Below are 16,600 nucleotides of genomic sequence, written 5' to 3' on the forward strand. Positions count from 1 at the left end.
TTTTTTTGCCATTTCACCCAAACCGCCATCAGCATCTTGGAAAAGTTTCAGTGAACATAATTTCAACCAGAAAGAAAAACTTTGCATATTTGGGGTTAATTATCATTGGGCAACAAAAGTCAATATCTCAATAGATGTGGCTAAGCAACCATAAGGAAATTATGTTCACTGAAACTTTTCCAAGATGCCAATGGCAGTTTGGGTGAAATTTTTATTTCACTGAAATTGCTAATAGTTCCAGCATGCATAAATAGTTAATGGGCAGATAAGTATCTCTATATAACCCCCAAAAAATAATTAGAAGTTGTAAAACTTTTTGTTCTTCTGTTTTTTTTTGAACTTCTCCGAAACCCCCTTCGGCATCCTGAAAAATTTCAGTTGATACACAATTAATATGCTTCTACTGAGATAGAGGCTGCATCCCGAGAAATCAACTGAAATTTTTCAGGATGCTGAAGGGGGTTTCAGAGAAGCATCTATTCTTATATTTTTATTTATTAGTTACTCTAGTTGCTAAAATCTTTTTGGCCATCACTAAACATTCTGATTTTTAAAATATTTCTCAACTGCTAGTAATTGATTTGTTACTTAATAATTGGTTATTCTGATATAAGATATTAAGTTTCTTTAAACTTTCTTATTTGTGAATGGCCTCCTTAAGAGTACATCTTAACTCCCTTTTGGGACTTGAGTTGAAGAATAGAGATAATATGCCTGATATATCTGATGCAAGATATACTAGTAATGGCATTGAACAGCAAGGATTTGTTCAGCAATCTGATATCTTTATGGATTCATGTGTTGTTGAGATTCCTGACTCATATACTCTAATGGATCAACTTCACAATATTACTCCTTTTGATAGATTGCATAGAGTATTTGGTGATGGTTATAGTTTTAAATATATAAGATGCAGCACAAGTGTGACAAATGGTAATGTCTCTGTGTATAAAGTATCTGCTCCAAATGTTGCAATAGCTGATCCTCCACTAACTGATATCTTTCTTAGGATGCATCAAGAACATGTATTTCTTCAAAACTATGATATTACAATGGATTGTCTAAATATTTCTTCTAGAGCTATTGTTAAGGAATTTCTTCTTGATAATGGAATTAGTAGCAAAGATATTCTTGATGATGAAAATAAAGTTGGAGCAAACTGTATTAGCTGGTTTACTGAAGAAGATGAGATAAGAATAAGGAACAAGTAGTATAATAAATTTGTTCAACTCTTAGAAAGTGGTGAAGTTCACAATCAACTTACTTCTAAGCTATCAGAGCTAGTGATGCCAACTTCTCAGCAATTTGGTGAAACACTTGTTGCTTGTAGGAATGAAGGATTAATGAGACTTGAGCTTACTGTTCACTCTCCTGAGTTGAAGGAAGTAGAATGGAACACAAACTTAATTGTCAATACTCTTGAGTTTCTTTATAACTGCAGGACATTTGCAACATCTTATGAAAAGCAATGGATGGCACTAGTTGATCAGATTCATAACAAACATATGTTGTGTATTTACTTCCATAAAGAACATTCTCTTGGTTACTGCCATTGGTTCAATAAAACAACTAAGTAGAAACAAGGAATAGCTAAAAAGTTGAAATAGAATGAGGATATGATGACTGTTGTTTCTAACCTCTCTTTTAATGGGCACCCAACTGTTCTTCTTACATATGCTACTAGTAGTGGTCCTCTTGAATCTGAAGTTGTTCTGAGAAGAGATATCACAAACATCACTATTGTTCCTAGTCAGAGAAATTCTTTCTGGCCTGTTGCTTCAAGACAAAGGCAACAGCACATATTTGCTGAAATAGGACTTATTAACTATCGTGGAATACATATTGATTGGTTAACAGCTCAGCAAGCAAGAGAGAAAGTTAGGCTTTCAACTCTCTCAATTGTTAGTGATAATACTGATGGTTTAGGAATAGATGACCTTCTTGCAGATATTAGCAATATTGAACTTAATGATCTAGAACCTACATATTTAAGAGAAAATACTGATCTCAAGCCAGCTAGATATAAAGTTGCTTACAACATACTTCATGTTGGTGATGAGTTCTTAGTTAGTTATTACTTCCTATATACTTTTAGAGGATTACCTTCCTACTATCTAGATATTTCTATGATTCACAATGAAATAGTTAGTAGCACTCATACACTTATCAAAGTACTGGCAAGTAGTCTATTTGGTGAATGTATTGCTTCTGTTATTGGCCAACCAAATCAAGAAGTGGTGCTTAAAGTAACTAGAATTCATATTTGTATTATCCATACTGAGAGGATCTAGTTTTAAAATGGGCAGTTGGCAACCATTACTTCCATATCTGCACAACTGTAGTTGCATACATCAAACACATGCTTAATACTAACACCCCTATCTTCTGAAACATTCTTAATCCATGCTCTGATGTACACTGTTAATTTTCTGCTCATATTGAAATTTCTGCTAAGTAGTTGGACTAGCTTTTCTCTCTCTTCCTCATCTAGCTCAGAAAGTTGAGTGTTGAAGAACTTATAGAATAGGCCCATTATAATAAATGACAACTTTTAAATTTATTAGTACATCGCACAGATGAATCATCAATTACAAGAACTCAGAGAAAAGGAATATCATAAGCTCTACACAAATAAGTGGAAATTTTTGAATGATGACTGGGTAGTTCTTAAGCATACAAAATATCACAGAAGTGAAGTTTGTGAAGTAAGAGAAATCAAACTTATAAAGGATACACTTCTTAAACATCTAGGGATGATTCCTGTTTTCTTCTTTCTGAATGTTTTGTTTGGCTGCACTCATTATCTATGTCCTTACAGAAGTATAGAAAAAGGATTGCTTATCTTATACCAACTTGTAGAAGGATTGTCAATCAATGAAATGGAAAGATTCCTTCCAAGAAGCAGCTATCAAGTTATTCATAATATGTTCTACATTTCTGAAATGCAAGATTTGAATAAGAAGCTAATATTCTATCTGCAAACAATGTTTTCTACTCCAGAGCTACGACTACTTGCAGCAAAGATGCAGAATCCTCATGGGTTTAAACATATAACACTAATGTTAGATGGCCATGACTCAAGAGCTCTACACAATGGTGCATACAAACCAGGACTTTATTCCTTCAAGTTGAAGAAATCAGGATATCGTACACAAGTTTGCATTGATATAAATGGAATGGTTCTACTTGTTTCACCAACAGAAGACTGTAGAGATAATCCAGATTCAAGAATGATTAAAAACATGGGATTATTAAAGAGGATATCCCCTATAGATTGTATTGTGCTTGATGGTGGCTATCCACAGAGTGTACTTCAAGAGATGACAGAGGAAGAAGAGCAGGAGGACTTTGGAATGCATAACTTTTGTTTGCCAATTAGAAAGCAGAGAGGGGTAAACTTACTAGAAGCAGAAGTAGAGTACAATTCCCATCTTGGATCATTCCGTTCTATGGTAGAAAACACATTTGGAGAACTAGGAACAACATTCAAAAGGTTGTCAAATAAGGAGATTGTTCGAGTAAAGAATAAGAATGTTTACAATGTGCAAATGAAACTGTGCTGTGTATTATATAATATGAAGAAAATACTAGCAAACAGTGATGTGCAAGTAGAACACCATCATACTCTCTGGGTTATGACAAACTTTGACTATCCTGAATCACACAATGAAAGATCAACACAAATGGAACCAACATATACTTTACCTCAAAAGGTTGAGTTTGAAGCATCAATGGTTGAACTACAAAATAGATTTCTACAATCTAAAATTGATGACAACTATGACTGCTTTGTAGATATGGGGTAACAACAGATATGATGCTAGCTACTTGATTTTAAAATAGCTAGTTCTTATCAATATTGTTCAATATGGAGGGTATTCATAACTGCTAAATTTAGTAAAAGATAGTTAGAACTTTTAAAACTTTAATATCTAATGCACCTTCTACTCCTTCTCTTGTAATTCTTATAATTGATTGTTCATGGGTGGTAAGATAAGATACACAACTCTGGTTCATTATCAATTTTAGAAAATGCCATCATTCCATAACTTCCTTAAGAAACATATAGCTGATCTGAGTACTGAAGAAAGAGACATGCTAACTTTAGTGCTTATCCATGACTTTAACATGAGTGCTGGCTTAGCATTCCAAGTGCATAATTGGATCCAACTTAGTGGAACTTTTTATGAGATAAAGGTTGAACATATATATGAAGTATGTCAAAATTCCCATAGATATATGGAGTGGATGGTAGCATATAATATGTTTTAAAATGGTAGTTATATAACTATGACCATTCTGTAGCCCTCACTTACAACTCTTAGATATATTTGTTGGTGTATTATTCCTTTCTATAGAGTAATTGCTTTTCCAAAAGAACTATCATCTGGTATCTAAATATGAGTTGGCTATATATATCTCCTATTAATATGAATATCTAAATAGTAGTAGGAATGTCCTCTGAATATACAGAGTGCATAATATGTAACTACAAAACTATTACTGAAATAGAGAATAATATGAGCAACTCTTTACTAAAGGCTTAAGATCTAGATTCTCATATAAATATTGCCCTTATTTCATCTAGTATGGCATCTTCAATCACTGTTGTTAGTGCATTGATCTTTTGTTCACCTATAGAAACTACACCTCAGACATTTCTTATAGACAAATCATATTATTTGCTTATTTGAGTACATTCTGTCTATCTAACTAATATGCATCTCTTAATAGTAAACTAATCACATCTTATCAAAAGTGTGATATTGCATAGATATAGGATATATAGACCAGAAGTAATTTCTCAGATTTAGAACAATAGATATATTATCATCAACTCTTCTAAGAACATTTACTGTATTAAGCATATTCTTATGTAACTTGTATATTTGATGTTTTAAAATAGCACAGTTTGATGCTTTCTAAAATTGATGACATATATGATAGCTTGGTGCATATCTATTAATTACAGATGGGATTCTAACAACTTGATGAATTTATTATGATTTTTTAAAATGGCATAATTTGATTCTTTCTAAAATTAATGATATATATGATTGCTTGGTATTAGAAAAATAGTTATAAATAGGATGATAACGACTTGATGACTAGAACATGATGTTTTAAAATGGCAGCATTTGGAGGTTATTCACAATCACTAGGAGGTCATTCACAATCACTAAACTAAGTAAAAAATAATTAGAAGTTGTAAAACTTTTTGTTCTTTTGTTTTTTTTGAACTTCTCCGAAACCCCCTTCGGCATCCTGAAAAATTTCAGTTGATACACAATTAATATGCTTCTACTGAGATACAGGCTGGGTCACAAGAAATCAACTGAAATTTTTCAGGATGCCGAAGGGGGTTTCGGAGAAGTTCAAAAAAAACAAAAGAACAAAAAGTTTTACAACTTCTAATTATTTTTTACTTAGTTTAGTGATTGTGAATGACCTCCATAGTAAAAAACTAGAAAAATTAGAGAGGCAAAAAATTGGCTTACTATGACTTCATACTGCTATTTCTATACCTTATCATTTTTTGAATAATGTGAAATCGCTATGCATAACTCGGCTATACTCGCCTATTAATATTAACATCTCATTTACAACATTGCTCAACTACGCATGGTACTATCATGTATTCAATATGCAAAGAAAAACTATGAATGAAATGATCAACGCTCCAGCGCTGCTATCACTCTTATGGATGCTGAATACATAGTTGATACTCACATAACTAGTACTCAATGCTGAAGAGAAATGAGTTTGATAGCTAGTTCACTGAAGGAATTATCAACTATAGGGGGTCATTCCTAGACATATAAATATTAGATATTTGTAATTTACTTGGTTCGGTATATACTTAATCATTTTCTGAACTATTTTTTACAACTAGATATTTTTGGAGAAGATATTTATAATTATTGTGTCCAGAATGTGTTTGTGCATATAATTGATTTTAAAAATACAAATTTTTTAACCATTTCACCCAAACTGCCATCAACATCTTGGAAAAATTTCAGTGAATATAATTTCAACCAGATAGAAAAGTCGTTACATAATTGGGGTTAAATATTATTAGGCAACAAAAATCAATATCTCAATAGATATGGCTAAATAACTACAAGGAAATTATGTTCACTGAAACTTTTCCAAGATGCCAATAGCAGTTTGGGTGAAATTTTTATTTCACTAAAATTAGCAATAGCTTCAACATGTATAAATAATTGCTGTGCAGATAACTAACTCTGAATGACCTCCTTATTGAAGCATTTTCTATCATTACAAATTTCTTAAGGAAAATTCCTATTTTAAAAGTTACTTATGACATGTCTACATAGAAGTTCATTGACTCATCAATTTTAGCTTGAATCAGTCTATCTTGTAGTTCTCTCATTGAAGCCTCTAGTTCTACTTTTTGTGGTAAACTACTTCTAACTTCAGCATGAGTTGATCTCTCCTGGTTGTTGCTTGGGTAGTCAAAGTTAGATAGAACCCAAAGTGTGTGGTGATGTTCAACAGGAACTTTACTAGCTGCTAGGATCTTCTTCATATTGTAGAGTAAGCAACAGAGTTTAAACTGCACATTGTATACAGTTGTGTTTCTAATTCTCACAACTTCTCTATTTGAAAGTCTCTTAAATGTGTTACCTAGTTCTCCAAATGTGCTCTCAACCATTGATCTAAATGACCCAAGTTTGCTATTATATTCTAACTCTGCTTCACTTAAGTTGGTTCCTCTTGGCTTTCTAACTGGTAAGCAAAAGTTATGCATTCCAAAATTCTCATTCTCTTCTGCTTCTGTTAACTCCTCCAGAATACTTTGAGGATAACCACCATCTAAAACAACACAATCTACTGGAGAGATGTATTTCAATAGTGACATGTTCTTAATCATCTTAGAATCTGGGTGGTCTTTACACTCCTCAGTTGGTGAAACAAGGACAACCATTCCATTCAAATTAATGCAAACTTGTGTTCTATATCCTGACTTCTTCAACTTGAAGGAATAAAGATTTGGTTTGTATGCACCATTATATAGTGCTCGTGAGTCATGTCCATCTAACATAAGAGTTACATGCTTAAAGTTTGTTGGATTCTGAATCTTCGCTGAGATCACTCTTAGTTCTGGAGTAGAGAACATTGTGTGCAAGTAGTGTGAAAGCTTCTTGTTCAACTCACTTAACTCTGAGAGATAGAACATATTATGAATTACTTGGTAGCTGCTCTTAGGAATAAACCTCTCCATCTCATTGATTGACAGCCTAGCAACTAACTGGTATAAAATCAAGAGTCCTTTCTCAACATTTCTGTAAGGACATGGATACTGCTTTCCACCAAATAGAACATTTAGGAAGAAGAACACAGGGATCATTCCAAGTTGCTTAACAAGTATACACTGAGCAGCAAAATTGAGTCACAAAAATCAAAATCATCAAAAATATTAAATAATTTCTCTGAACGACGTTCATTGAATATGATAAAATTAAATCATGGTGTATGCCATGCACTAATCTATTTCTTGTAGTTGTGCGCTTATTGCTTTTGAAATAAGCGAGAAACTGACTTTTTAAAAATATAAATTTTTGACTCAATTTTGCTTACAAAATTCGTCGAATATTTTCTCAATAACTAGCATAGCCACTATAGGTTCTTTTGACTGCAGCGATACGCACAGGCATCGAGTTCACTAATCACAAATAAACGGTTTCATTTACTTACCTATTTATAATTTCTTAGGCCAACGCAATGTAGGTGCCAAACATGATGAATTTTGACTTTTATCAGATCTTACTCATAATGAAGCCCTATATGTGAGTAGCGTATCATATCTAGGGGACTACACTGATCATCATACAGTAGAAACAGTATACATATCTAGCCTACTTATAGCCCTATTTGCTATTTATGTGATGATGACTTCTTTAGGTATAATCTTTGCACTCTCCTACTGCTTATCATAGGTATGTAACCAAGGAAAGATATATACCATCATATGCACACTGGTCAGTGTGCCACATCCCCTCAACTAGGGAAGCAATGGCCATAGCTGTATAGAGATACACTACTCTAAACTCAGAATCTACTTTTTCAGATTTTCTTAGAATCTCGATTTCTTCCCAGTGTTCACAGAATAGAGCACTTTCATTAGGATATTTCATTCCCATAGTCACCTGTGGGGCATATGCTTTGTATAGTAAGTACATTTGATTTGATCTAATATGTTTTTGATCGTAAGAAGCTGCTTAAAGAAGGATTAAGAAAGTTGCAAAATTTGTGATTCAGATTAAATGGCTTATCATTAGGCACAGAGATTACATATAGATATCTCATAGCATAGAGCAGGTAGCCACAGTAGTACTCTCTCTACCTATGTATATATTGTTACTATAAAAAATCAACTCATAGAATTACATTGCTTCAATAGAGAGCTTAAGCATAGTTGTACATCATTTATAGTTGATTACTCCTTCAGTGAACTAGCTATCAAACTCATTTCTTGTCATTGTTGAGTGCTAATCATGCGAATATCAACTATGCAATCAACATCTATAAAAGTAAAGGCAGCGCTGAAGCGTTGATCATTTCCTTCATAATTTTTCTTCACATATTGATTACATGATAGTACCATGCGTAGTTGAGCAACGTTGTGGACGAGATATTATTATTGAAGAGCGAGTGCAACAGAGTTATGGGTAGTGATTTCACATTATTCGAAAATAGATAAGGTATAGAAATGGCAATATAAAGTCAAAGTGAGTCAAATTTTTGCCTCTCCAATTTTTCTACTTTTTTACGATTGCTTTGATATCATACGAGGTACAACAGTTAGAGAACATGTAACTACATACTTTTATACTATGTCAAGCCCTATCACACATATATCGAATGGAAGTATCTATGTTATCTGATGGCAATGATAGAGCATCAAAAAGTTGAAAAAAAAATTTTGTGACTCAATTTTGCCGCTCAGTGTATCTTTGATAAGCTTTATTTCTTTCACTTCATGAGCTTCACTCCTATAGTACTTCTGTTGTTTATGTACTAACCAGTCTTCATCAAGAAATCTCCACTTTGTTGTGTAGAGCACATTCTACTCCTTCTCTCTTAATTCTTGTAATTGATTGTCCATCAGTGTGAGGTAGTCATAAATAAAAATTTCAACTTTTATCAATTTTAGAATATGGGATCATTCCAGAACTTCTTCAAGCAACATTTAGCTGAGATGTGTGAGGAAGAAAGAGATATGCTTACTCTGCTACTTATTCATGACTTTGATATGAGTGATGACCTAGCAATACAAGTGCATAATTGGATCTAACATATTGCTACTGATTGTGAGGTAAGGGTTGAACATGTGTATGATGTTTGTCATACTTTCCATAGAGATATGGAGAGAATGGTTGCTTATGCTATGTTTTAAAATGGTTGCTATTCAACTGTGATTGTTCTATATCCCACACTTACAACTCTTAGATGTATTTGTTGCTTTGTTCCTCCTAGCTGTTGAGAAATTGCTTTTCCAATAGAACTGTCAGCTGGTATCCTGATAAGAGTTGGCTGTTTATCTCTCCCTTTAATATGAATATCAACATAGAAGTATGAATGTCCTCTGAAAGTATGGAGTGCATAATGTATAACTGTAAATTCATTACCTAACTGAAGAACATTATAAGCAACTCTATACAATGATGGTTTCAGATCGGTATTCTCTTTGATAAATATATGGCTAGTTTCATCAAGTGTAATATTGTCTATTGCTGTTGTTAATGCATTGATGTTTTCCTCTTTTACAGAATATTCAACCTCTGACATTTCTGATAGAAATATCTTACTCTTTGCTTGCTTACTATCTATCCAACCAATATGCATTCCTTTGTAGTTAACTAATCCCATCTCTTCAAAAGTATGATACTGCTTAGTTGTAGGATAAGTTGACCAGAAGGAGTTTCTCTGACTTGGAACAATAGTTATATTCTTATCAACTCTTCTAAGAACTTTTTCTGTTTCAAGACCACTCTCAAGTGAATCATACATTTGATAAAGTGTAGGTCTATTGTTGAATGAGAGATTAGCAACAACTACCATTGGATCTTCATTCGTAGTAAGCTTCTTAATAATTCCTTGCTTCTTTGATGTGATTGAGTTAAACCAATGACAATATGCTAAAGTATGCTGTTGTCTCACATAAATACAAACTGTATAACAACTACTAACCTTATCAACAAGTGCCATCCACTGCTTTTCATAAGAAGTTGCAAATGTTCTGCATCCATTCATAAAGTCAAGTGTAGTAAGAAGCAAGTTACTATTCCATTCAACTGTTTGCATCTGAGAAGAATGTACAGTTAGTTCTATCCTAGTCAAACCAAAGTTTCTACAAGCATACAATGTTTTTCCAAAGTTGTGTAAAGTTGGCAGTATAAATTCAGAAAGTTTAGAACTAAGAGGATTACGAACTTCACCACTCTCAAGAAGCTGAATAAACTTATTGTAAATTTTGTTCTTAACTTTAATATCTCCTTTTTTTGTAAACCAGCTAATGCAGTTAGAGCCAGACTTGCGTAAATCATCTACAACATCTTTCTTTTCAACTCCTCTTTCTAAAAGGTATTTATAGATAATATTTCTAGATGAGATATTCATACAATCCATTGTGATGTCATAGTTCTGTAGATATATTTTGTGATCAGCCATAGTAGCAAACTTCACTGTTAACAAAGAACTAACTATTGCAATGTTTGGTGTGGATACTTTGTAAATAGCAACTAGTCCATATTGTTCACTAATCTTGCTTTTAATATACTTATAGCCAAAACCTTCTCCAAATACTTTATGCAATCTAATACTAGCAGACTTCTGCTTTACCTTCATATCAGATTCAATGCATTTCTCAATAACAACCTCAACAATGAATGAGTCAACAAACATTTCAGAAGAATGCTCAAATCCAAGTTGCTCTATACCTCTAGCAGTATACCTAGCATCAGCAACATCAGGCATATTTCTTCTTTCTGACAACACTCTTGTTAGCAACACTCTTAGTTCACTTTGGAAGGGGGTCATTCCTGGACTTGTAAATTTTAGATATTTGCAATTTACTTAGTTAGATATTTGATTAATCGTTTTCAGAACTATTTTTTGCTACTAATTATTTTTTTTCATAGTTATTATTAGTTAATGTGTCCAGAATGTTTTTGTGTGTATAATTGATTTTAAAAATACAAATTTTTTTTACCATTTCACCCAAACCGCCATCGGCATCTTAGAAAAGTTTCAGTGAACATAATTTCCTTGTGGTTGCTTAGCCACATCTATTGAGATATTGACTTTTATTGCCTAATGATAATTAACCCCAAATATGCAAAGTTTTTCTTTCTGGTTGAAATTATGTTCACTGAAACTTTTCCAAGATGCCGATGGCGGTTTGGGTGAAATTTTTATTTCACTGAAATTGCCAATAGTTTCAACATGTATAAATAGTTGTTGTGCAGATAACTAGCTCTGAATGACCTCCATAAGAATGTTTACAATGTGCAAATGAAACTGTGCTATGTATTATATAATATGAAGAAAATACTAGCAAACAGTGATGTGCAAGTAGAACATCATCATACTCTCTGGGTTATGACAAACTTTGACTATCCTGAATCACACAATGAGAAGTTGATACAAGTGGAACCAACATATACTTTACCTCATAAGGTTGAGTTTGAAGCATCAATGGTTGAACTACAAAATAGATTTCTACAATCTAAAATTGATGATAGCTATAACTGCTTTGTAGATATGGGGTAACAACAGATAAGATGATAGCTACTTGATTTTAAAATAGCTACATTTTATCAATATTGTTCAATATAGAGGTTATTTGCTACTACTCAACTAGGTAAAAGATATTTAGAACTTTTAAAACTTTATTATCTATTGCACATTCTACTCCTTCTCTTGTAATTCTTATAATTGATTGTTCATGGGTAGTAAGATAAGATACACAAATCTGGTTCTTAAGGAAGTTTTGGAATAATGAAATTTTCTAAAATTGATAAAGAAATATGTAGCTGATCTGAGTATTGAAGAAAGAAACATGCTAACTTCAGTACTTATCCATGACTTTAACATGAGTGATGGCTTAGCATTCCAAGTACATAATTGGATCCAACTTAGTGCAACTACACTGAGCGGCAAAATTGAGTCACAAAAATCAAAATCATCGAAAATCTTAAATAATTTCTCTGAACGACGTTCATTGAATATGATAAAATTAAATCATGGTGTATGCCATGCACTAATCTATTTCTTGTAGTTGTGCGCTTATCGCTTTTGAAATAAGCGAGAAACTGACTTTTTAAAAAATATAAATTTTTGACTCAATATTGCTCACAAAATTCGTCGATTATTTTCTCAATAACTAGCAGAGCCACAATAGGTTTTTTTGACCGCAGCGATACGCACAGGCATCGAGTTCACTAATCACAAATAAACGGTTTCATTTACTTACCTATTTATAATTTCTTAGGCCAACGCGATGTAGGAGCCAAACATGATGAATTTTGACTTTTATCAGATCTTACTCATAATGAAGCCCTATAAGTGAGTAGCGTATCGTATCTAGGGGACTACACTGATCATCTTATAGTAGAAACAGTATACATATCTAGCCTACTTATAGCCCTATTTGCTATTTATGTGATGATGACTTCTTTAGATATAATCTTTGCACTCTCCTACTGCTTATCATAGGTATGTAACCAAGGAAAGATATATACCATCATATGCACACTGGTCAGTGTGCCACATCCCCTCAACTAGGGAAGCAATGCCCATAGCTGTATAGAGATACACTACTCAAAACTCAGAATCTACTTTTTCAGATTTTCTTAGAATCTCGATTTCTTCCCAGTGTTCACAGAATAGAGCACTTTCATTAGGATATTTCATTCCCATAGTCACCTGTGGGGCATATGCTTTGTATAGTAAGTACATTTGATTTGATCTAATATGTTTTTGATCGTAAGAAGCTGCTTAAAGAAGGATTAAGAAAGTTGCAAAATTTGTGATTCAGATTAAATGGCTTATCATTAGGCACAGAGATTACATATAGATATCTCATAGCATAGAGCAGGTAGCCACAGTAGTACTCTCTCTACCTATGTATATATTGTTACTATAAAAAATCAACTCATAGAATTACATTGCTTCAATAGAGAGCTTAAGCATAGTTGTACATCATTTATAGTTGATTACTCCTTCAGTGAACTAGCTATCAAACTCATTTCTTGTCATCATTGAGTACTAATCATGCGAATATCAACTATGCAATCAACATCTATAAGAGTGATGGCAGTGCTGAAGCATTGATCATTTCCTTCATAATTTTTCTTCACATATTGATTACATGATAGTACCATGCGTAGTTGAGCAACGTTGTGGACAAGATATTATTATTGAAGAGCGAGTGCAACAGAGTTATGGGTAGTGATTTCACATTATTCGAAAAAAGATAAGGTGTAGAAATGGCAGTATGAAGTCAAAGTGAGTCAAATTTTTGCCTCTCCAATTTTTCTACTTTTTTACGATTGCTTCGATATCATGCGAGGTACAACAGTTAGAGAACATGTAACTACATACTTTTATACTATGTCAAGCCCTATCACACATATATCGAATGGAAGTATCTATGTTATCTGATGGCAATGATAGAGCATCAAAAAGTTGAAAAATTTTTTGTGACTCAATTTTGCCGCTCAGTGTACTTTAGCTATTTCGAGTTAGAAAGAAATAGTCATTTCTACCACATTTACGTATCTATCCTACTGCTGTGACCTCCGCATCTGGCCGCCTCTAGAACGTGATGTAGCTGCACCGATTCCTTCATCAACCTCAATTGAGAGATAGGGTGCCTCCTGGATGCCAATCGGGGATGCAATGTCATCGTCATTTGGCCCCGTCTTGAATCTCCCGCTGCGCCTACCTACTGCCCCACGCCTCGACGATGCACCCATTGCACGCTCCGCATAACCGCCATCGATCATTGGCCATATGGGTATATCCACGCCGCCCATTCCGGGCCCAGTGCCCTTGTAGATACCAATGATCCGTGACAGAATAGCATGTGTTTTCTGCTGAGTGACCAACGGCGGAAGTAGAAGATGGAGAACCCCTTCAGATGGGTCGATCGAGCGAACGACTCCATGTGCAATGAATGTCGTTGTCTGCGTGTTAGGCCTGCCATAAACAATTTGCGGATATGAATGGCAACTTTCTGCGATGGCCTCCGCCTGTAGACCCTCGATTGAAGCACGCTGTAAAATACGGGCCGAAGGTTCGCTCAGGTCAATTGCTGCCTGGTCGTTAATACCCTTGTCGCCATTGTAGAGTGTTTTCAAGCTGCTAGCAGTCCACACTTTGCCATCCGGGTGAGGCACATTGACAACAGCAATCACGCCAACAAGGGTGCCATTCAGCGCACGCAAAGCCTGGTTAGGTGGAATATCCTCATCACCAAACCAAATGAGCAGATCCGACCACGGCACAGCGAGCGGGCGCTGCGTAGCCAGCGGAATCGCCATATTCCATGCCGGGTCCGCTAGCTGCGCAAGTCCCTGGTTCCTTAGCTGAGAATCCACGTTGCCGCCAGTCATATACAAGTGCGAGATGAATGCCAGCGTGCGCATATCGTACCCAGTATGTCTTGGTCCTTTGCGTGTAACCACCTCACTGTCAACCGTATCGCTTGAAGATGGTACGAATTCGGAGCCATTCCCGCCTTTGGATGATTTGGTGTACAGCGTGTGAACTGCCCGCTCGTGGTTCATCGCTGTGATCCAGAGCTGCTGTGGTGCGCAACCTTCTATGCTCCCAAAGTCGACAAGTGGTTCTGCTTCAGCGATCGAACCATCGGCACTGCGTGATCCATTGTCAAATTGGTTGTATATCTGTATATACGATGTGGGACGGGCAGCCTCACAGATCGAGTAGTGTAGATCCATACCAAGCCCAGTCAGCCAGCCATCGGTGTTCACCACAAGCGGAATAGTAAGCTCGTCCAGCTCACCTACATCCGAACCTCCCGCTAGCTGCATCTCGTTGCGCTTTTCCACCAGCTGGCTAATGTAGCAGCGGTAGAGAGCAAGCAGCTCCTGAATCGCAAGCACATACTGATCAGGGTTGTTCCTCGGCGTGGTATCGCCCATGTACACAGCATGGTATGGTTCAACTTGGCTAGCATGCGTGAACGGCGGGCCTAGAAGCGGAGCACTGATCATCGTCAATGTCAGAGCGCCTGGCGGCGCCAATTCCGACTGGCCCAAATCTGTTTCCAGATAAAACAGCTTTCCGTAGCGGCTAAGCAGTCTGTTGATCAGCATGCGAGAAAAAGTGGATTTGCCCTGGTTCTGGCCGCCGGCAACCACTAGTACTGGGGAGATCGGGTTAAACTCTTTGTCAAGCTGCGGCACCGCTGTAGAAACCAGCTCAAGGGTCTCCTGCCAGTCGCGCGGGGTCTGCAGCAGTTGCAAGTCTGGGGTCAGAAATGAAACCGGGTAAAAGTTTGGTAACCCAATCGCGGAGCCAAGCCCTTCTTCGATCTTTGCTGAGTCGTCCGTGTCGATAGGCAAGTCCTCGACAGTGCTTTCATCCGAGTCGTAGCCACCAGTGTCAACAGTAGCTGTCTCTGACTGCGCCATTGACGCATCGCTGACCGAGCGCTTGAGCTTTGACACTGCTGCGTTGCCTGCTGCAAGTGCAAGCTTGCGTTTTGGCACGCGTTTTGGCCCTGAATCCAGCCTCCGGTCATCGTACGGTTTCAGCTTGAACAGATTGCGGAACGGCGGTGCGGCCGTACCGATGCACTCCAGCCCACAGTGAACCGACCGCACTGCAACCACAGCTGAATCCTTTGCTGACAGGCCATTTGTCGATTTCTCCCAAATGTCAGCAATCTGCTTGATATCTAAATCAACGGCGCCAAGTACCAGAGCCGCCGCACTGTTATCCGGTTCGATGGAATGGATGGTCAGCAGTGGGTGGGAGGATGGAGAATATGCGCGTGTCCATCCACCACCAGGCACCACCACATGCTCACACACCGTAATAGATCCACGCAGCACGCACACGTCGGCGATGCCCTGGAATGTAATGGTCTGGCCATATGGAATAGCAACCACCGCAGCATAGCGGTCCTTGATCAACTCATCGCCAGTGCCTTTGGCCAACATGCTTTTAGCCTCCGCGGTTTCAACAATAACCATATGCGTTCCGTCTGCGGGTGTCCATGTTGTAACACACGGCGGGTTGGGCTGCCAGCTGATGGTTTGCGCAGGGGCCGGGGAGCGCGGCGATCTGGCTACCGGGCTTGCTGCACGGCTAGTGTGAGCCGAGGTGTTGCGTGAGGCGGACTTTGGCCGCGGCGTGAATATACTTGAGCTCCGCTTTGCCTGTGCTGACTTCATTAGCAACGCTGGTGATAAAAGTTGGAGTAGGATATGCTGAGCCAAAGGATAAAAGAGAGAATGTGGTGATGGCAAAGTTTCAAGCAAGAAAAAGTGAACTGATCCAGATCAATCGATCGACCATATTGATATCCACATATTACTAGATC

The 16,600-nt window shown here is 36.6% G+C and overlaps 3 protein-coding genes across 3 annotated transcripts; 2 read left to right on the forward strand and 1 right to left on the reverse strand.

Annotated features, from left to right (window-relative positions):
• Positions 1 to 710: 710 nt before the first annotated feature.
• DL89DRAFT_258304 (uncharacterized protein) lies at positions 711 to 1,211 on the forward strand (the record flags this gene model as incomplete). The annotated part of the gene is made up of 1 exon (XM_040885599.1): positions 711 to 1,211. One exon carries the CDS (start codon positions 711 to 713, stop codon positions 1,209 to 1,211), a length of 501 nt encoding a protein of 166 aa, XP_040742988.1.
• Positions 1,212 to 1,619: 408 nt separating this feature from the next.
• On the forward strand, positions 1,620 to 2,291 carry DL89DRAFT_258305 (uncharacterized protein; the record flags this gene model as incomplete). Its single annotated transcript, XM_040885600.1, has 1 exon — positions 1,620 to 2,291. One exon carries the CDS (start codon positions 1,620 to 1,622, stop codon positions 2,289 to 2,291), a length of 672 nt encoding a protein of 223 aa, XP_040742989.1.
• Positions 2,292 to 13,751: 11,460 nt separating this feature from the next.
• Positions 13,752 to 16,483, reverse strand: DL89DRAFT_268269 (uncharacterized protein). Its single transcript, XM_040887856.1, has one exon. It carries the CDS (start codon positions 16,449 to 16,451, stop codon positions 13,812 to 13,814), a length of 2,640 nt encoding a protein of 879 aa, XP_040742990.1. The 5' UTR covers positions 16,452 to 16,483; the 3' UTR covers positions 13,752 to 13,811.
• Between the last annotated feature and the right edge of the window lie 117 nt (positions 16,484 to 16,600).

The sequence above is a fragment of the Linderina pennispora genome, assembly GCF_002104995.1.
Source record: "Linderina pennispora strain ATCC 12442 chromosome Unknown DL89scaffold_8, whole genome shotgun sequence".
NCBI lineage: Eukaryota > Fungi > Kickxellomycota > Kickxellomycetes > Kickxellales > Kickxellaceae > Linderina > Linderina pennispora.